This window comes from Lynx canadensis, chromosome C2 (genome assembly GCF_007474595.2).
Source record: "Lynx canadensis isolate LIC74 chromosome C2, mLynCan4.pri.v2, whole genome shotgun sequence".
Lineage (NCBI taxonomy): Eukaryota > Metazoa > Chordata > Mammalia > Carnivora > Felidae > Lynx > Lynx canadensis.
The window spans coordinates 87,707,180-87,730,182 of record NC_044311.2 but is presented as its reverse complement, the minus strand read 5'-3'; the positions used below and the strand labels follow the sequence as shown (position 1 = coordinate 87,730,182).

The 23,003-nt window shown below is 38.3% G+C and overlaps 1 protein-coding gene across 6 annotated transcripts in view; it reads right to left on the bottom strand.

Moving 5' to 3' along the window:
* Nucleotides 1-22,787, bottom strand: part of LMLN (leishmanolysin like peptidase) — a 119,260-nt gene extending 96,473 nt beyond the window's left edge. For 2 of the 6 annotated variants that reach the window (XR_004344092.1, XM_032594740.1), the window contains exons 1-5: nt 22,050-22,787; nt 6,172-6,269; nt 4,883-4,913; nt 3,695-3,777; nt 2,791-2,905 (exon numbers count right to left, since the gene is read on the bottom strand). Coding sequence is in view for 5 of the 6 variants with exons in the window: in XM_032594740.1 (XP_032450631.1) it covers nt 2,791-2,905; nt 3,695-3,777; nt 4,883-4,913; nt 6,172-6,269; nt 22,050-22,268 (546 nt within the window). In the remaining variant the exon portion in view is untranslated. The remainder of the gene's footprint in view (nt 1-2,790; nt 2,906-3,694; nt 3,778-4,882; nt 4,914-6,171; nt 6,270-22,049) is intronic. The other 4 variants (XM_030330523.2, XM_030330525.2, XM_032594742.1 and 1 more) reach the window with 3 other exon arrangements.
* Nucleotides 22,788-23,003: the final 216 nt, after the last annotated feature.

Sequence of the window (23,003 nt, the reverse complement as noted above, 5' to 3'; positions counted from 1 at the left end):
AAAAAAATCAGTGAATTGTGGGGGTTTTCTTAGGTGTAGTGATGCTTATAAAGAGAAGAAAAAAAATCCCCATTTTATTACATTGTCTACTCTTATTTCTCTAACACATCTATTTATAATTACTTTAACCTATTAAAGTTGATGTTACACAAAGTTATGATCTTTAGGGGTGCCTGTATGACTCAGTCAGTTAAGCATCTGACTTTAGCTCAGGTCGTGATCTTAGGGTTCATGAGTTTGAGCCCAGCACTGGGCTCTCTGCTGTTAGCACAGAGCCTGCTTCAGATCCTGTCTCCCTCTCTCTCTGTCCCTGCCCTGCTTACTGTCTCTCTCAAAATAAATAAATAAACTTGAAAAAATTCTTTAAAAACAAAAAATTGTGATTTTTAAGCATTCTTTTCCATGATCACTCATGCATTAAAAAAAAAAAAAGAAAAAATCACAGGCTCTGTGCTGATGGCTCAGAGCCTGGAGCCTGATTCTGATTCCGTGTTTCCCTCTCTGCCCCTCCTCTGCTCATGTTCTGTCTCTCTCAAAAATAAACTAAATTTTTTTTTTAATTTTTTTTTAAACGTTTATTTATTTTTGAGACAGAGAGAGACAGAGCATGAACGGGGGAGGGGCAGAGAGAGAGGGAGGCATAGGACGGGAAGCAGTCTCCAGGCTCTGAGCCATCAGCCCAGAGCCCGACGCAGGGCTCGAACTCACGGACCGCGAGATCGTGACCTGAGCTGAAGTCAGATGCTTAACCGACTGAGGCACCCAGGCGCCCCAAAAATAAACTAAATTTAAAAAATTTTTTTTTTTTTAATCAGGCTCTCCCCCCACCACCCCCAAGTAGATAAGTAGCAGAATTTGGAAAAGCCAAGAGAATTAAAAACAAACAAAAATACCTTAGAAAAAAAGCAAAGAAATGTGTCTTAAAATGTCTCTAAATTTCTTGGGAAAAAAGCTGGATATGTAATTAAGAAGTTGTTTTAATTTTCAAACATGTCCCTAAAACATTTTATACTCAAGAAATTTGAGAAAAGAAATGAAAGCTGAATAAGTTAGTTGTATTAGTGCCAAAATATAGGGGTCCAAAAAGCCTTACTGAGCTTCAAAAAACTTAATAAAAATTACAAAGTAAACTTCAGTTAAACATATGCTTAATTTTGGTTACTAGGTAAATGTTCAGTAACACATTCATTTCTGGAAATAGCTAGAGAACACAGTTCAACAGAGAAAAACAGCTATAGCAATAATCATATTTTCATACTAACTTCAAAAAAAATTTTCTTTCAATGTTTACTTTTTGAGAGAGAGACAGAGCATGGGGGGGGGGGCACAGAGAGAGGGAGACACAGAATCCGAAGCAGTCTCCAAGCTCTGAGCTGTTAGCACAGAGCCCCATGAGGGGCTCGAACTCATAGACTGCGAGATCATGACCTGAGTCGAAGTTGGACGCCCAACCGACTGAGCCATTCAGGCACCCCAAATGTTTATTTATTTTTGAGAGAGAAAGAGAGAGAGCGTTGAGTGGAGAGGGGCAGGGAGAGAGGGAGACACAGAATCTGAAGCAGGCTCCAGGCTCTGAGCTGTCAGCACAGAGCCTGACAAGGGGCTCGAACTCACAAACCATGAGATCGTGACCTGAGCCAAAGTCAGATGCTTAACTGAGAACCCAGGCACCCAATAATCATATTTTCAAATGCATATGTATAATAAATTGGTTTTCTTGTATACACATTTAAATTTTTTATCTTCATCCTGATAAGTAATATGTTTAATATGAAAAATCAGATTATAAAAATGTATAATTCTTCAAAGAAAAGCCCCAAACAATCCAATTCATAAAGAAAACCATTAATATTTTAGTATGTTTCCAGATTCTTTAGTTCTTTTATTTTTTAATATATATGTACATACACTTTGTTTTTAATGTTTTTATTTCAGTTTTACTGTGTTAAATTGACTATAATTCTTAAATAAAATAGGTTAACTACACATACTGACTTATAACATTTTTTTCCATTTAAGAGTGTAAATATCTTTCCAAGTCTACAGAGATCTACTTCATTCTTTAACAGTTGCATAGTACTCCATTACAGAATTATACCATAATTTAATACCAATATAGGCATATTTATAATTTTGTAAAGAATATCTTTGAATATACATTGCACAGTTATAAGTATTTTTATGGAATATGTTTCCGAATTGGGTTGAAGCATATCATACATATTTTTTATTTTAAGAGCTAATGTCGAATTGCCCTGCAAAAATACTAAGGTATATACCTCCTAGATGATATTTTGGAAGACAGGGGCACCTGGGTGGCTCAGTCAGTTAAGCATCCAACTCTGGTTTCAGCTCAGGTCATGATCTCATGGTTCATGGGCTGGAGCCCCTCATGGGGCTCTGTGCTGACAGTGTGGAGCCTGCTTGGGATTCTTTCTCTCTCCCTTTCTGCCCCTCCCCTGCTTGCACTCTGTCTCTCAAAATAAATAAACTTAAAAAAAAAAAAAAAGATATTTTGGAAGACAAAGACGAAGTTCTAAGCTGAAATGATTCAGCAGTCCCAGAGATAAGATAAATGGAAAAAAGAAAAAAAAAATTAAAGAAGATATTATCAAATTAATAGGAAAACCAATGAAAGAATAAAATCAGCTAACTAAAATACTTTTGGTAATGAAGAATAAAGCTTTCAAACTTAAGTCTGTAAAAATTTCTTGGTGACACAGATTGAAAATCTCCATTTTTTAGTTCATCCTAAAGAGTAAAAACATTGCTAGGAGTAGATTTGATTACCTGGAGGTGTTCCTCAGGCACTATAACTGGGCCGCATTTTGTATGCTCTGCAAATTCCCCAGTACAGTATCTATGGGGATCACTTTCCTTCTGGTGTTGGTTTGTTGCACGTTGTCTTTAGTTCATTTGTACATCAAAATTCAATTACAAAAAAAAAAAAAGAAGTTCACAGCAGTTAAAAACATTGTAAAAAGCCTAGCTGCAAGATTAGTTTATTAATAAGGATTACTATTTTAGTTAGAAAAGTGGACTAAGAAAGAATTTGGGTTCCATGGGAAATCCTCCTAGCCTGGGTTTTCAGAGCCCCAAATACTTCATAAGCTAATACTATAGACACATGAGGGAAGAAAGAGATATGGCAAACAGGGGACAACTACACCTTAGGATAAGATCCAGCAGATCATAAAAGAAAATCAAGAAAAGAGGGGTGCCTGGCTGGCTTAGTCGGTGGAGCATGCAACTCGATCTCAAGGTTTTGAGTTCAAGCCCTATGTTGCAAGATTTCTTAAAAATAAAAAAATCTTGGGGCCCCTAGGTGGCTCAGTTGGTTATGTGTCTGACCCTGGATTTCAGCTTAGGTCATGATCTCATGGTTTGTGGGTCTGAGCCCTTCATCTGGCTCCACACTGACAGCACGGAGTCTGCTTGGGATTCTCTCTCTCCCTATCTTTCTGGCCTTCCCTTGCTCATTCTCTCTCTCTCTCAAAATAAAAAAAAAATCAGGGAAAGAATGATTACCTAACAGGTGCTTTATTATTCCTTTTACATACCATGCAGTTTGGTCTCTAAGGACAAACATAATAAAATATTCTAGTATGAGTTTCATAATTTGCCATACTGGTAGAATGGGGAGGTCAGAGTACTAAACAACTGAAGAAAATGACACGTACTTAATGTGACATACCTGCTAAGTAAGATAGTGCCCGCAGGTCTACGAACCTGAAAAGTCTTCTCCAAATAAGAAATAGCTTGTGGAAAAAGTTTGTTCTAAATAAAAGTTGGGAAAAAAAGTCAGAGTTATAGTTAAAGGACAAATTATATTTAAAACAAGTATAGGATAGGATATTAACGACTGAGGGGAAAAAAGAGAAAAACCTTACAATTCTGGAATACTGATTTAGTCAAAGTTTGCGTAGTAAGGGGCAGGGGAGAGAATGAGTCTAGGAGCAAAGGAATTTCCTTATTTTCTAGTTGAATTTGGGGAGAGAACACTAAGTGAAAAATTCCTTCCCTATCTCTACTTAAGTAGAATTAGAAAATATAAATCTCAATTATTAACCTAAATTACTTCAAATCTGAGACTGATTAGGTGATTCTAACAGTAAGGAATTTATGTTAGGAAAATCTTATGTTTAGAAGATCAATTTCAATCTCACCAATTTCTGTGGCCCATAAGGAATCGGCTTAATGTGTATGTGTGACTCTGTAACAGTTAAGAAACTGTGGAGGTTAGCACCTCTAAAGACAACTTTAGCATATCATATAATCAGATAAACCCGTCTTCAGGAGAATGAGTATTTCCACCAAGAAAATGGTGTTCTCAACGTATTTCAAAAAAATTTTTTTTCAACCTAGGTTCAGCATGTTCTCCTCCCAAAACATAAGAGAACAAGTAAGAAAACAAGAAGACTGATTTATTATCAAATTATAAAATAAGAAGACTAGTTCAGCATCAAATAAGGACAAAACTTTGATGAGGGTTGCCTGGGTGGCTTAGTTGGTTAAGCATCTGACTTCCGCTCAGGTCATGAGCTCACAGTTTGTGAGCTCAAGCCCCACACTGGGCTCTGTGCTGACAGCTCACAGCCTGGAGTCTGCTTCAGTTTCTATGTCTCCCTCTCTCTCCCCCCATCCCCTGCTCATGCTTTGTCTTTTTCTCTCAAAAATAAATAAAACATTAAAAAAATGAAAAAAGTTTTGATGAGTGCAACATAAAGATGCCTTTGAAGAAATGATAAATACATTCATTACCAACACTTTTTATTCATTCACAAAACAGAAATGAATAAATTTATTTTTAAGTCCAATTTATAGACAATAAAATGCACCCATTTTAAGTATCAAATTCAAGTCATGAGTATTTATTACATACCTTTACAAGGTATCTTTTCTCAGGGAGCAACCTGAAAATGAAGACATGAAACATTAAGAATTGCCATGCTGGAGCACAGCACTGTCTCATTTGTTTAGAATATACCTGGCAGGGGCCCCAAGGAATGCTTTGTGGAAGGATCTAGTATCAGTCCCCCAAAATCTCAATTTACCTCAATAAGCATTTGAATTAACTCTGTACCAAAGCACAACACTAGGCATGATCATGTTATCTCATTCATTTGGGAAATTAAGGATAAGGAAAGACATCAAATACTCCTCATAGCTCTTCATACACTATTACAGATTCATAACTTACGTGTTTTCTGGACCTCTCTTATGCTAAATGAAAAATTACACCATCATTCCTCTGGCTAATAATTTTGTAAATGTTCTTATGGCATATATCAGTTCTTCCTTTTATTTTTCCTCCAAGTACTCATGAGGAGTTGCCTTCTTTTATTTTATTTATTTATTTATTTTTTTTACTTTATTAATTTTTTAATTTACATCCAAGTTAGTTAGCATATAGTGCAAGAATGATTTCAGGACTAGACTCCTTAATGTCCCTTACCCATTTAGCCCATCCCCCCTCCCACAACCCCTCCAGCAACCCTCTATTTGCTCTCTATATTTAAGAGTCCCCTGTTTTTATATTATTTTTGCTTCCCTTCCCTTATGTTCATCTGTTTTGCATCTTAAAGTCCTCATATGAGTGAAGTCACATGATACTTCTCTTTCTCTGACTAATTTCGCTTAGCATAATACCCTCTAGTTCTAACCATGTAGTTGTAAACGGCAAGATTTCATTCTGCTTGATTGCTGAGTTATACTCCATTGTATATATATACCACATCTTCTTTATCTGTTCATCTGTTGATGGACACTTGGGCTCTTCCCATACTTTGGCTATTGTTGATAGTGCTGCTATAAACATTGGGGTGCATGTGCCCCTTTGAAACAGCACACCTGTATCCCTTGGATAAATACCTAGTGCAATTGCTGGGTCATAGCATAGTTCAGTTTTTAATTTTTTGAGGAAGAGGAGCCTTCTAGGTGTGTACTGACCACATCCAAGGAGATCCACATCTGTTCTGTTTAAATTATTCATAACATACAGATTTTAATCATATCCCATGGCCTTTATCTTTTCAGACTAAAAAGCATTTTTAGCTTAATTCCATCTTGAAGGTGCATTAGCATATAGCTCCATCTATGGATCTTCTGGATGAAAATATCTTTAATAGTTTGATTCTTAGTTTTAAAAAGACAAAATAATGGCGTACTTACTCATCAATACTTTTATCATAGACAGTCTTGATTCTTAAATGTTCATCAACATCTCTTTTTACAACATGATTTGCCTTAAGATGAACCTTATTTATGACCTGAAAAAAGAACATATGTGAAAAATTTTTAAAAAGGTATTGTATAGATTAGCCAATTGAGATTCTCACTTAAAATTAATGAACTAAATTTCAAGTGTAATACCCAGAAAAATAAAAGAATAAACAAAGAGATATTTCATGTTCATGGATAGGAAGAATCAATAATGTCAGGATGTCAGTTCTTCCCAATTTGATCTATATAGATTCAATGCAATCCAAATCAGAATCTGAGCAAGTTATATTGTGGAAATCAACAATGTGATTCTAAAGTTTATAAGGAGAAGCATAAGACCCAAAATAACACAATGTTGAAGGAAAAGAACAAAGTTGGAAGACTAATATAATCTGACTTGAAGATTTACTATAAAGCTACAGTAATCAGACGTGGTACTGACAATAGAGAAGACAAATATTTACTGTAGCATTATTTAATATAGCCAAGATATGGTGCAGTGGCACAGGAGCAGGCCAAGATCAGTTGGCGGGCCACAGAGTGAGCATGGTGTTCTTGGCACTGTGCTTGGTGTTATTGCTCCTGGCCAGGGACTTAGCAGTCTCTCTGGACTCTTTTGAATTCTGAGTCTGGCCAACCTTCAGAATTCAGAACACCAAACTGCAACCAGTATAAATTACCAGGATGTCCCAGAGACTTTAGCCCTATGTGTGGAAGCAACATGCCCACTCATCCCAAAGAATGTAGTCTGTGCATGAAAATCAGGGAAGATGGTCATGATACTAAAATAATCCAGAGTGGGCCATGTTGATGGAGCAGTTTATAGAAGAGAACTTGGAGAAACCATCTTCAACAGTATGCTAGATGAATTCCATCTCCCCTTTTTCTCTTTCCTATGTTCCTTTGTATGGGATTTATTAGCCGGCATTTTCTGAGAGGAGGTGTGGAAGATAGCCATGTGCAGTGACAGATAATTAAAGCAAACACAAAAAATCCTTGTTTCTTGCCTTTGCCCCCTGAATTAAACTTACTGCCCAGGTGAGTTGTGCATTGCTTTATTTAGTTGGGATAAAATCAGCATTGTATTCAAGTAAAAAAAAAAATACCCAAGATATGGAAGCAGCCCAAGTGTCCACCAACAGATGAACAGATAAATAAGATGTGGTATTACACAATGGAATATTACTCAGTCATAAAAAAAGAATTAAATCTTGCCATTCATGACAACATGGAGAGACGTAGAAGGTATTATGCTAAGTGAAATAAGTCAGACAGAGAAAGACAACATGATTTTACTTACATATGGATTCTAAAAAAAACAAAAAAAAACATACTCATAAATACAGAGAACTGGTAGTTGCCAGAGGAGAGGGAGATGGGCAAAATAGGTGAAGGGGATAAAGAGATACAAAGTTCCAGTCATAAAATATACAAGTCACAGGGATGAAAAGCACAGCACAGGGAATATAGTCAATAATACTGTAATAACATTGTATAGTGACAGAGGGTAACTACACTTATTTTGGTGAGCATTTTGTAATGTATGTAATTGGCAAGTCACTATGTTGTACACCGAAGACTAGTATTATACATCAACTGTCTTTGAGTTAAAATTTTTTTAAAAGGAAAAAAAAATAGGGTGCCTGGGTGACTCAGTTGGTTAAGCGTCTGACTTCAGCTCAGGTCATGATCTCACAGTTTGTGAGTTCAGTGCTGACAGCTCAGAGCCTGGAGCCTGTTTCATATTCTGTGTTTCCCTCTCTCTCTGCCCCTCCCCTACTCACGCTCTGTCACTCTCTCTCTCTCTCTCAAAAATTAACATTAAAAAAAAATTTTTTTTTAAAAAGGAAAAAAATAGACCAATAGATCAATGGAACAGAAAAGAGAGCCCACAAATAGGCCCACATAAATATAGTCAATTGATATTTGACAAAGGAGCAAAGGTAATATAATGGAGCAAGTCAGTCTTTTCAACAAATGGTACTGACAAGTAGACATCCACATTAAAAAAAAAAAAAAAAAAGAATAAGAATCTGTGGGACCTGGATGGCTCAGTTGTTAAGTGTCCAACTCTTGATTTCAGTTAGGGTCATGATCTCCTGTTTGGTGAGATCTAGCCCCCATCAGGCTACATGCTGACAGCACAGGGTATGCTTGGGATTCTCACTCTCCCTCTGTCTCTGTTCCTCCTCTGCACATGCAATGCGCTTGATCTTTCTCAAAAATAAAAAATTTTTTGAAACTAAAGACTTTATATTCTTCACAAAAATTAATTCAAGATGAATTAGACACCTAAATGTAAAATGCAAAACTATAGGGGTGCCTGGCTGGCTCAGTTGGTGGAGCATATGACTCTTGATCTCAGGGTTTTAAGTTCAAGTCCCATGTTGGGTACAGAAATTACTTAAAAATAAAATCTTTAAGGGGCACCTGGGTGGCTCAGTTGGTTGAGCGTCCAACTTCAGCTCAGGTCATGATCTCATGGTTCATGGGTTCGAGCCCCACATCAGGCTCTCTGTGCTGTCAGCTGGAGCCTGGAGCCTGGAGCCTGCTTCAGATTCTGTGTCTCCCTCTCTCTTTGTCCCTCTCCTGCTTGTGCTCTCTCTCCCTCTCAAAAATAAACATTAACAACAATTAAAATAATAATAATAAAATAAAATCTTTATTAAAAAATAAAATGCAAAACTATAAAACTCTTAGAAGATACCATAAGAGAAAACATAGACAAAACATAGTTTGGCAATGGCTTTTTAGATACATCACTAAAGGAATGATCCAAGAAAGAAATAATTGATGTATTCAACTTTATTAAAACTAAAAACTTACGCTCTATGAAAGATAACATAAAGAGAATAAGAAGACAAGCCACAGAAAATATTTGCAAAAGACACATTTGATAAATGACTATTACACAAAATATACAAAGAACTCAACATTAAGAACACGAACAGCTCGATTAAAAAATGGGCAAAAGAGGGGTGTCTGGCCGGCTCAGTCAGTAGAGCAGAGCACGTGACTCTTGCCCTCAGGGTCATGAGTTTGAGCCCCACATTGGGCATAGAGATTACTTAAGAAAAATACAAAAGATCTGGACACTTCAGAAAAGATATACAGATGGCAAACATTCATATGAAAAGATGCTCCATATTATGTCATCAGGGGAATGCAAATTAAAACAATAATGAAATACTACTACACATCTACTAGAATGACCACATAACAACCTCAAATGCTGACAAGGATGTGGAGCAACAGGAACTCTCTCATTCATTGTTGGTGGGAATGCAAAATGGTACAGCCAATTTGGAAGACAGTTCGGCAGTTTCTTATAAAATGAAACACACTCTTACCATTACAACTGAGCAACTGAGCTCTTTGGTATTTACTCAAATGAGTTAAAAACTATGTACAAAATGTCTGTACACAGAAAACCTGTACACAGATTTTTTAAAATATTTATTTTTGGGAGAGCACAAGTGGGAAAGGGGCAGACAGAGGGGAACAGAGGATCTGAAGCAGGCTCTGTGCTGACAGGCTGACAGCAGCAAGCCTGATGTGGGGCTTGAGCTCACAAACCACGAGATCATGATATGAGCCGAAGTCAGACGCTCAGCTGAGCCACTCAGGTGCCCCTGTACACAGATTTTTATAGCAGCTTTATTCATAACTGCTACAACTTAGAAGTAGCCAAAATGTCCCCCAGTATGCTAACAGATAAACTGTGGTACATCCAAATGATGGAATATTATTTAGAGCTAAAAAGATGAAATATTAAGCTATGAAAAGACATAGAAAAACCTTGAGTACATAATACTAAGTGAAAGAAGCCAATCTGAAAAAGTGACATACTGTATGATTCCAACTATATGACATTCTGGAAAAGGGAAAACTATGGACACAGTAAAAAGATCAGCATTTGCCAGGAGGTAAGGGTGGGAAAAGATATGAATAGATAAAGCACAGAGGATTTTTAGTGCAGTATAAATACCCTGTATGATACTATAACAATGGGTACATTTCATTATACATTTATCCAAACCCATGGAATGTAACCCATCAAGAGTGAATCATAATGTGAACTATGAATTCTGAGTGATTATAATGTGCCAATACAGGTTCATCAATTATAACAAAAGTACCACTCTGGTTAGGGATGTTGATAATGGGGGAGACTATGCATGTGAGGGGGAACAGGGTATTTGGGAAATCTCTGTACCTTCTTATCAGTTCTGCAAAACTAAATCTGCTCTAAAAATAGTATTTAATTAAAAAAAAAAAAAAAAAAAAGGAGACCAGAGACAATGGAATAAAGAGTTAAGTGCTGAAGAAAGTCAATATCTAATGAGACTACCCTTCTAAAATGAAGAGGATATAAACATTTCAGATTAATAAAAATTAAGAGAATTTACCATCAGCACTACATTAATTTCCTGCACTACAGGAAATTCTAAAGGAAGTTCTTCATGGTCATGGAAATGACACTAGATGGTACCCTGGATCTTGTATTAGTTCAGGCTGCTATAATAGAATACCATAAACTGGGTGGTATTATAAACATCAGAAATACATTTCTCAGTTGTGGAGACTAGTAAGTCCAAGATCAAAGTGTATAAAGATTGGGTATCTGGTGAGGGCCCCCTTCTTGTTTCATAAGGCCATATTCTTTCTGTGTCCTTTGGCACAAGTGGCAAAGGAGCTCTCTGGGGTCTCTTTCATAAGAGTATTAATTCCATTCATTATGGCTCTGCTCCCATGACCTAATCACCTACCAAAGATCCCACCTCCGAATCATCACTTTGGGAGTTAGGATTTCAACATATAAATTTTGGAGGGGGCACAAACATTCTCTTTTGCTTGTCTGGGAACCTGAATGGTAATCAGTTACCTACAATGATATAAAATTTCCCTAAGTGATTAGGTTGGCTCATTATGCCTGAAGTATTAATAGAAATAATATAGTTTATGCTGAACAGCTGTTTATTCCTCAGAATCTGGAATTTTAGTGACTAAAATTGTGCCTACATAACCAATCTCATATAAAAACCCTGGACACCGGGGTCAGATGAGCTTCACATTTTGTGCTTGTTACAAGTTACAGCTAAAGGAATTAAGCATGTCCTATATGACTCCTCTAGGAGAGAACTCTTATAAGCTTGTGCCTGGTTTCCTCCAGTCTTTGCTTCATGAGCCTTTTTGCTGATTATGCTTTGTATCCTTTCACTGTAATAAATCTTAGCTGTGAGTACAACTATATACTGAGTCCTGTGAGTCCTCTGGCAAATCACTAAACCTTGAGGTGGTCTTAGAGACTCTCAACACAATTGTACACACATTTCATTTCTTTAAAGACATTAACTCCTTAAAGCTAAAATTATAAAATTGTAATTGTGATATTTATAATATATGCAGAGGTAATATATATTACAACAATAGCAAAATAGTGGAATCTAACACAGAAAACAAATGAATAAACCATGAGCAGAATCAGACATAGAAATACAGAAAACAAACTGACGGTTGCCACAGGGAAAGTGGGTGAAGGGATTGGTAAAATGGGTGAAGGAGAGTAGAAGATACAGGTTTCCAGTTATAGAATCTGTAAGTCACAGGAATAAAAGGTACAACATAGGAAATATAGTCAGTGGTATTCTAGTAACGCTGTATGGGGACAGATGGTAGCTATGCTTGTGGTGAGCTCAGTATAAGGTATAAACTTGTTGAATCACACCTGAAACTAATATAACATTGTGTCAACTATCTATATTTAAATTAAAAGGGGCCACTTGGCTGACCCAGTAGAGCATGTGATTCTTTTTTTGTTTTGTTTTTAATTTATTTTTTAATTTAAATCCAAGTTAGTTAACATACAGTGTAATAATGATTTCAGGGAGCATGTGATTCTTTAAAAAAAATTTTTTTTAATGTTTATTTTTGACAGAGAAAGAGAGAGCATGAGCAAATGCGCACATGAGTTGGGGAGGGGCAGAGAGAGAGGGAGACCCAGAATCCAAAGCAGGCTCCAGGCTCTGAGCTGTCTGCACAGAGCCCGACGAGGGGCGCGAACTCACAAACTGTGAGATCATGACCTGAGCTGAAGTTGGATGCTCAACCGACTGAGCCACCCAGGCACCCCAAGGAGGATGTGATTCTTGATCACAGGGTTGTGAGTTCAAGCCCCATGTTGGGCATAGGGATTACTTAAAAATAAAAATCTTAAAAAAAAAAATAGCAAAATGATCAGGGTGTAAAGGAAACTATAGTGTTAAAAAGTTCCTATATTTAACATGAATATTATCATAAATACAAGATACATATTGTAATCATTTAGCACAAATACTCAAAAATAGATCACATTTTATTGTAGGTTAATTACACCTCAATTTAAAAAGTAAAGCAAAGTGGAGCACCTGGGTGGCTCAGCTGGTTGAGCATCTGACTCCTGAATTTGTTTCAGGTTATGATCTCATGGGTTCATGGGATTGAGCCCTGTCTCAGCTCTGCACTGATAGCATGGAGCCTGCTTGGGATTCTCTCACTCTTGCATGCACTCTCTTTCTCTCTCCTCTCCCACTCACATGCACTCTCTCTCTCTCTCAAAATAAATAAACATTAAAAAAGAAAAAGAAAAAGAAAAACAAAGAGATATAGCTAAAAAGTCAACAGATCAAAATAGAAAACTAATGGAAAAACAGAGGAAACAAAAAAGTGAAACAATAAGAAAACAAACAGCTAAACTGCAGACCCAAATCCAACCATGTCAATAATCACATTAAATGTAAATAGACTGAACATTCCTATTAAAAAGCAGAGATTGGGGCGCCTGGGTGGCGCAGTCGGTTGAGCGTCCGACTTCAGCCAGGTCACGATCTCGCGCTCCGTGAGTTCGAGCCCCGCGTCAGGCTCTGGGCTGATGGCTCAGAGCCTGGAGCCTGTTTCCGATTCTGTGTCTCCCTCTCTCTCTGCCCCTCCCCCGTTCATGCTCTGTCTCTCTCTGTCCCACAAATAAATAAACGTTGAAAAAAAAAAATTTAAAAATAAAAAAAAATAAAAAAAAAAAGCAGAGATTGTCAGACTAAGTAACAGAGCAAGATCCAACTATTTGCTATTTGTAAGAAACCCATTTTAACTATAAAAACATAAAAGAGTTGAAAGTATAAGAATGGGAAAAAGGCATATTATGTAAACATTAATAAAAACAAAGCCAGAGTGGCTATATTAGTATTAGACAAAGTATATTTCAAAACAAGGAATATTAGCAGGGATGAAGAAAAGGATAATACTTAGTGCTAAATGGGTCAATTCAACAAGAAAATATAACAATCTAAAATGTGTAAACACCTGGAGCATCGGATGGCTCAGTTGGTTAAGCGTCTGACTCTTGGTTTTGGCTCTGGTCATGATCTCATGTCTTCATGGGTTTGAGGCCCACACTGGGCTCTGTGTTGGCAGTGCAGAGCCTTCTTGGGATTCTCTCTCTCTCCCTCTCTCTCTCTCTGCCCCTGCCCCACTTGTACTCTCCCTGTCTCTCTCAGGATAAATAAACTTTAAAAAAAAATAAAATAAAAAGTGTAAACACCTAACATCACAGCTTCATACTACATGAAGCAAAAACTGAAAGATGAAAGACCGACAAATCCACAATTATAGCTGGAGACTTAAACACTCTTATCTCAGTAATCAATACAGACCAGAAGATAAAATCAGTAAGGATATAGGAGATCTGCATAGCACAAAAACTAACTTGACTGAACTGACATTTATGGAACACTTGTCCCCACAATAGTGGAATGTGTATTCTTCTCAAATGTATATGCAACGTTCACCTAAATAGATCACATTTTTGGCTATAAAACAAACCTTAAGAAATATAAAAAACCTGAGGCATCTGGGTGGCTCAGTTGGTTAAGCATCTGACTTAGCTCAGGTCATGATCTCACAGTTTATGAGTTCAAGACCCACATGGGGTTCTCTGCTGGAGCCTGTTTCGGATCGTCTGTCTCCCTCTATCTGCCCCTCCCCTGCTCTCACTTGAGCTCTCAAAAATAAACAAACACCTCTTAAAAATATATTTAAAAACCCGAATCATACAAAGTATGTTCTCTACCCATAACAAAATTAAACTAGAATGCAATTACAGAAAGAAAACTGGGAAACCCCCTAATGTTTGAAGATAAAACAACAAACTAAACCCTTGAGTTGAAGAGGAAGTCACAAAAGAGTTAGGAAATATTTTTATAAAGACTTTACTTTTAAGTAATCTCTACACTGATCAGGGGGGCTTGAACTCAACAACCACAAGATCAAGAGTCGCATGTTCTATGGGCTAGGCCAGCCAAGTGCCCCTAGAAAATATTTTTAGATGAACGAAAAGAAAATTATAGCAAATTAATATTTGTGGGATACAGCTAAAGCAGTGTTTAGAGGAAAATTTGTACCTTTAAATACTTACATTAGGGAAAAAAACCCCTCAAATTAATGGTCTAAGCTTCCTAAAAAACTAGAAAAAGAACAAATTACTCTCAAAGAGAGCAGAATAAAGAGCAGAAATCAATTAAATGGAAAACAGAAAAAGAGAAATCAATAAAACCAAGAGCTGTCTTTGAGAAGTCTTCTGAGAAGACTATTACAAGTGATAAAACTCTAAACCGATCAAAAGAAAGAGAACACCAATTACCTATATCAAGAATGAAACAGGAGACATTGCTACAGACTTTACAGACTGTGTTACTGTAACTTACAATAAGAAGTATGTATTTGGTTTTTGTCCCACTTCTGGCACAGAACTCCTAAACTTGGAATTTCCTAAGTGATGAGAGTGATAAAGCTGTCTTGTTATGTTAATGAGATTGCTTTGGGAAAGCACCTAAGGATAGGGACCAGTTGCCAGTAGGGCCAACTATGTGATTAGAGGTCTCCATCTCCTCCTCGAGCTACAGATTGAGTTGAATCACTAATGGTTAATGATTTATTAATTTTTTAAAATATTTATTTGTTGAGAGAGAGCAAGCGAGCACAAGAGTGTGAGTGGGAGAGAGGTTGGGAGAGGGGGAGAGAAAGAATCACAAGCAGCCTCCCCATTGTCAGTACAAAGCCCAACGTGAGGCTCTATCTTACCTGAGCTGAAATCAAGAGTAGAGTGCTTACCAATTGAGACACCCAGCCCCACCCCCCACAATGGCTGACCATTTAATCTACCAATGTCTCTGTAATCAAGCCTCTATAATACCCAAAAGGATGGGGTTTGTAGAGTTTCCTGTTGGTGAACATTGTTAACCTTAAAAATAAAACTGCTGGTTATTTTACCAGCAAAAACTGGTTTATTTGGGAATAGCAGAGAATTGCAATCAGGGACAAGCAAGCTACAACAAAACCATAGGCAAGTCTGAAGAACAAAGGAGAGGAATACTCTTTTATAGAGAAAAAAGGGAAACTGGGGGGCTGTTATAAGCAAAATGTCCACTGGAATAAACTGGGATTTTGAAGTATACATTGGTTGAGTTGTGACAGTCTCTCATTGGCTGGGCTATTGCCAGGGAAAGAAGAAAACATTTTTCCTCTCGCTGCGATAGTGAAGCAGTATCCATATGCAAGGTCCATCACTTCCTGTTGGGTCTGCAATTGACAATGAGTGGTAGGACATGATGGCTCCCTCTAAATGAGGTTTACTTTTATTAATTTTTACACCATGTAGAGATTCCTGGAGAGTGGAATGCTCTGATAGTGTAGAAACTACTCGCCCTTTCTCCATACCTTACCCTAAGCATCTCTTCCATCTAGTTGTTCTCGAGTTACACTTTTTATAATAAACTAGTAATCTAGTAGTAATTTTTTTCTCTGAGTTTTGTGAGCTGCTCTAGCAAATTAATCAACCCCAAGGAGAGGGTTGTTGGCAGCTCCAAACTATAGTCATTTGGTCAGAAGCTCAGGTGACAACATGGACTTATGATTGGTGTCTGAAATGGTGGGTTGGGAGGCCAGTCTTGCTTCGTAGTGCGTGGAAAAACCCCCACACACTGGAATTCATACCCAAATATTTTACAGACATTTAAAATATCAAAAGAAAATATTTTTAAAAACCTTACATCCATAAATTTGACAATTTCAATGGAATGAAATTCTTTGAAAGATGTAACTTAATCAAAACACAATCAAGGAGAAATAACCTGAATAAACCATCATCTATTACAGAAAATAAGTTCATAATTTCCAACTCTCCAATAAAGAAAATTCCAGGGGTGCCTGGGCGGCTCAGTTAGGTGTCTGACTCGATTTTGGCTCAGGTCATGATCTCATGGTTCATGAGACCGAACCCCATGTCGGGCTCTGCGCTGACAGTGCAGAAAAACCTGCTTGGGATTCTCTCTCTCCCTCTCTGCCCTCCCCCACTCTCTCTTGCTCAAAATAAATAAATAAACAAGAAAGGAAGGAAGGAAGGAAGGAAGGAAGGAAGGAAGGAAGGAAGGAAGGAAGGAAGGAAAAATTCCAGGCTGAGATGGCTTCATTAATGAATTCTATACGTTTAAGGAAGTAAAAATACTGATTATATACAAACTCTTCCTTAAAATAGAAGGGGAAGGAATATTTCCCAACTCATTCTATGAGACCAGCATTACCCTAATAGCAAACCCAACAAAGTTATTGCAGAAAAAAAACCACAAAAACTACAGACCAATATCCTTCATGAATATATATGCAAAATCATCAACAAATATTAACAAGGCAAATCCAGCAAAATGTAAAAAGGGAAATACATCATAACCAACTGGGGTTTTAATCTCAGGAGTGCAATTTTTTTTATCATCAAAAAAAAATCAATGTAATTCACAGTATCAATAAAGAAGAAAAGCTACATGATTATATTGATACAAAAAAGACATTTAATAAAATTTAACATCCATCCATGATAAAAACTAAGCATAGAAGATAATTTTCTCAACCTGCTAAAGCACATCTACAAAAAATCTATAATATTCTTTTTTTTTTTAATTTTTTTTTTCAACGTTTTTTATTTTGGGACAGAGAGAGACAGAGCATGAACGGGGGAGGGGCAGAGAGAGAGGGAGACACAGAATCGGAAACAGGCTCCAGGCTCCGAGCCATCAGCCCAGAGCCTGACGCGGGGCTCGAACTCACGGACCGCGAGATCGTGACCTGGCTGAAGTCGGATGCTTAACCGACTGCGCCACCCAGGCGCCCCTTTTTTTTTTTTTTCTTAAGTAAGGGCTTTTTTTTTTTTTTTTTTAAGGTTTAATTTTTTTAGTTACCTCTGCATCCAACATGGGACTCAAATTGACGATCAGGAGTTGCATGCTCTACCAACTGAGGCAGCCAGGCACCCCAAGGATTAACTACACATGGGGATAATGGCTTTGAAGGTGATTGAAAAGTTCTAAAACTGGATTTTGCTGATTGCTGCACAATTCTGTAAATATATTAAAAATCATTGAATTGGTCATTTAAGTGGGTGAATTTTATGGTATATGAATTATATCTCAATAAAAACATCATAAAAACTCTCTACAAAGAAAATGGCAGGCCCACCCAGGTGATCTCCATAATGAATTATACTGAACATTTAAGCAAGAAGTTATTTCAATTTTATATAAACTCTTTTATTTATTATTATTGTTATTATTATTATTGCTATTTTCAATAGGCTCCATGTCCAACATGGGGCTCGAACTCACAGTCCTGAGACCAAGAGTTGCATGCTCCACTGACTCAGCCAGCCAGTGCCTCTATACAAACTCTTTTAGAAAATACAAGAAGATGGAACATTTCCCAACTCATTATGTGAGGCCAGTATAGTTCTGATATCAAAAACAAAAAAAAAAACTTCACTAAAAAAAAGAAATCATAGCGGCGCCTGGGTGGCTCAGTCCGTTGGGCAGCCTACTTCGGCTCAGGTCATGATCTCACGGTCCGTGAGTTCGAGCCCCGCGTCGGGCTCTGTGCTGACAGCAAAAATCTTTAACAATCTATTAGCAAACTGAATTCAGAGGTATACAAAAAGGATAATATATCATGACCAAGCAGGATCTATCACAAAAATGCAAATGCTATTGTATACAATTTGCTATCGGAAATACATTGTATATAATTCCATTTGTGTATATTAAGTTCTAGAAGGGGCAAAACTAATCTAATGTGAAAAAATAATGAAAAAAAAAATAGTTGCCTGGGATGGATGGGAGAGACTGACTGGCACCAGATGGGAGGGAACTTTCTGGAGACATGGAAATGTTCTATATTGTGGGGCTGTAAGTTTTATGTGGATGTACATGATTGCATTTATTGCATTTCCAATATATGTAAATTTTATCAGAACTCTTTTTGGGGCACCTGGCTGGCACAGTAGGTAGAGCATGGGACTCTTGATTTGGGGTTGTGAGTTTGAGCCCCACATTGGGCATAGAGATTACTTAAAAATGAACAAACAAAAAAACAGGGGCACCTGGGTGGCTCAGTTAGTTGAGTGTCCAACATGTCATGATCCCGGGGTCGTGGGAACGAGCCCTGTGTGGGTCTCTGCGCTGAGTGTGGAAGTTGCTTAGGATTCTCTGTCTCCCTCTCCCTCTGCCCCTCTTCCCCACTCACACTCCTGCTCTAAAATAAAAAATAAAACAATAACAAACTTAAAAAATTTTTTGTTTTTATTTAGTTTTGAGAGAGAGAGAGAGAGAGAGTAGAGGAAGCGCAGAAGGAAAGGGAGACACAGAATCTGAAGCAGGCTGCAGGCTCTGACCTGTCAGCAAAGAGCCCAACATGGGGCTCGAACCCATGAACCCCAAGATCATGACTTGAGCCAAAATCAGAAGCTCAACTGACTGAGCCACCCAGGCACTCCAACAACTTTTAAAAGTAACAATAACAAGTGAGAGGATGAGGGATGGGTGGAAGTATAGGAAATAAGAATGAGAGAATGATGGTAAGTGTTAAAGCTGGGTGATGGGTCAATGGGAGTTCATTACACTATTCCATTTTTTTGTTTTAATTTACATAATAATAATAATTTAAAAACTTAGAGGTTTTAGTTGAAAACAAGTTAAATGTGGGGTGCCTGGGTGGCTCAGTAGGTTAAGCATCTGACTTTAGCTCAGGTCATGATCTCATCGTCTATGGGTTTGAACCCAGCGTCAGGCTATGTGCTGACAGCTCAGAGCCTGGAGCCTGCTTTGGATTCTGTGTCTCCTTCTCTCTCTGCCCCTCCCCTGCTCATGCTCTGTCTCTCTCTCTCTCTCAAAAGTAAACATTAAAACAAAAATTAAAAGAAAAAGAAAAAGAAAAGTTAAATGTGTCAAAAAAAATTTTTTTTTAATAGGCTCTACACCCAACATGGGGCTTGAACTCACAACCCAGAGAGCAATACTCACACGCTCTACTGACTGAGCCAGCCAGGTGCCCACCCCCCCTTTTCTTTCCCCAAAATGTTTTGTACTTCCCACCACCATCAAAAAGTGTTACATAATTTCCCACAGCATTTAACAGAGGCATAGTCACTAGAATGAGTACAATGAATATACTTTATGTCTAAGTTAAAGCTAACACAATGGGCAGGAGGACTTGCTATTATATACTCTAAGAACTAGGAAAATGTATTAAGGATGAGAAGTCTCAAAAAGAACTTAACAGCTTATTTTTAATATCTGAAGCACTATCACTATTGAGTTTGTTTAGTGAAGAGGCATAAATAGGAATAGTGGGTGGAAGTTTCAGGAAGAGTTTTCAGCTCTATAAAAAGAACTTTAATACTGGTGATCTCCAAAAGGCAAGGGACTCCCTCTGGAGATAACCTCCCAATCCACGGAAATGTTCAAATATAAACTGTAGTTTTGTACACTAGCAACAACCACTAGAAGAAACTATCTAGGTTCCCTCTAGTGGAGAGATTCTGCAGTTCTTTGAATGGCTTTCTCTTATTGTAATCTAAATTCAAAGAAAGAAGCACAGGACATTGTAGGATTTTTTTTTTTTTTCAAGAATTCATCGCAAGTGGGGGAATTGGGGATTTTTTTTAAGGGTACAAACTGGCAACCAGTTAAATATATAAGTCCTGGAGATCTAATATAGTGATTATAGTCAACAACACTATATTTATAAACTTAAAAGTTGCTAAGAATACTAAAAAGTAAGTAAAATTCAGCCAAAATGCAGTGTCATGATAAAAGCTGGACTACAGCTACAAGCCCCAAACTTAATATTTTGGCACATATGGTTATGAACAGTATGCACAAAGCTTTTTGGTAATTACCACAAAAATGAGTAGTCTTAGATTTCTGGGCTGAACTGAAAATTTCTAGGTCAATCTTTCTTGATAAAGTATTAAGACAAATTATAAAATCAATCACAACATGCCGCTCGGACCCAAGTACTGTGTCTCCTTTCCTCAAAGAATGCTGATTACTGTGGTCTCAGTACTACGGAGAAATCAAGGACACAAACCTTATCCAAAGGAACCTTACAATTTAACTACAAAGACAAGATTACAAAGAAATGCCTGAGAAATAAACCTTCCCCACAATGCAGTACTTGGTTAAGCGCCAGAAGAGAGTACAGATAAGATGTACTATGAAATGGAAAGTGAATTCCGCTGAGTGGTTTCAGCTGACTGCCTTCAAGTTAGGGAAGTTAAACTAGGACTAAAAGAATGTAGAGAGGGAGAAAAATGGAGTGTGAAGTAGGCAGGCCCTTCCAGGGTAGGAGAACAGGATAAAGAAAGCAATGTGGTGAAGGAATTTGAAAATAAACCTGAATTTTGTCTTCAGAGAACTCCCCAAATCTCCCCAAATGCCTATAACTCTATCAACTTCTTCCCAAACCTTTAGACCAGTAGTTCCCAAAGTGTGGTCTTTGGACAAGTATCATCATCAACCATCTGGGAACTTGAACTGCAAATTCTGGGTACCATCCCAGACCTAATGAGTCAGAAAGTGGGGGTGGGGCAGCAATCTGTGTTTTAACAAACCCTTCAGGTGATTCTGATGCATGCTCAAGCTGAAAACCATAGCTCTAAAACTACCTATATACAACTCTCCACACAGGAAAGCGATCACGTTCCTGGCGCCCAACTCAGCCACTTGGTGCAGGAAGGGAGTTAATAGTGTTAGAGCAGGCAATTAGGCTCTAACAGGATGCCTGGAGGCCAGCAAAGAGGAAGTTATGCCCACCTATGAGGAAGTAAGAGGCCTGTCCTGGCAGTACTCTAAAACAAAACCACAAGTGACCGCCATTTTGACAGCTTGAGTGACCTAAGCTCATTATACAGTTGTTATATCATTAGCATTGCGGTTTTGAAGGAATTCCGTCTCAGAAATCCCCGCCAGAGTTCCTTAGGCAAATAAGGCAAGAAAAAGGGCAGAACCCACATTCCCGAAGGAGACCTCCCTGATTACAAGAAACCTTCACTTCAAATAATGAATATTTCATCCCTTTGTTAAAAACTGTCAATAAAAGATAGAAATACAAAACCAGCGGGCTCAGCTATTCCTTGAGCGCACCCACTCTCCCATCTCGAGAGTGTAGTTTCACTTTAATAAACTTTCCTGTTTGTACTGCTCATCTACTATGTTGTGTCAGTCCTAGACTTTTTTCTCCTGGCCGACCAAGAGCCTCCAGCGACATCTTTTGGAGGGGCTAAGTCAAGGCCTCAGGGCCCAAGGTCCACCTGGCAACAATAGTAGGTCCAGCCCTCTAACAGTTCAGTCTCTGGCACAATTTATTTCGCTTTCTCCTCCAATACATCTTGTTCCAACAACTGCCCGCTACATCTTCGCCTCCCGTGTTACTTTCCCCTCACAGCGCCCGCTCCCGCCCCTCCGTCGCCCTACCTCAGTCTCAGAGGGGACGTGGTGCCGGCAGGGAGGGGAACTGTCCAAGGAGACAGGAATAGATGTGGCGCTTGCCCAGAAGCCGCCCAACAAGAGCAGAACGCTTCGGACCCATAAAGAACTGCTCCAGCGCCACTGGCTAGGGCATGGGCCTGAACCAGGAGAACCTGCTCCTCCACCCCACTCGGCCGCCATCTTTGGGCCGAGCGTCGTTACCATGGAGTACGTGACGTCTCGGCCCCAGCGCCAGTCCCGCACCCTGGGGCAAATGGTATAGTCGGCGGAAAAACGCTTCTTGATTGGCTAGCATCACCCAGCCAGTTCACCGCGGATGAGGAACTGCATCACGCCCGTCGAGTCTCAACGCGCGAAGCCGGCCAATTAAGTGCCGTTTAGAGGCCCACGTGAGATGGGCTGTGGAAGACTAGTGGGTGCTGATAGTAAGGGAGTGATGGTATGAGGCCCTTTCTCTGTTATTCACCGAGAAGGCAGGCATCCACTAGGTGCCAGGTAACATAATCTGCTGCAGAATCTTTAATGGTTATCCTCTATATAAAAAAATGGATGGAATGTAATTTTCATTTTTATTTTATCCTCAGGCACCGATTTTACACCCATTTCTTAAGTCATTTCTTGTAAAATCAATGAGTTCTTTACTATTCAACCTCATCCCTTAACTTCTATGAAAACCAAGAATTAGGGGCACCTGGCTGGCTCAATGGGTAGAGCATGAATCTACCTGATCTCAGGGTCTTAAGTTCAAGCCCCACATTGGGTGTGGAGCCTACTTAAAAACAAAACAAAAATTGCAACTGCATTTAACCAAGAGACCATGTGAATCCATGCCATTAAGGAAACTACCTTTAAACTAGGCTATAAGTAACTATAAAAAAATTGAAAATTGGGAGATTTTCCTGTGGTCCATTAAACAATTAAAACTAGTAACTGGCAGCA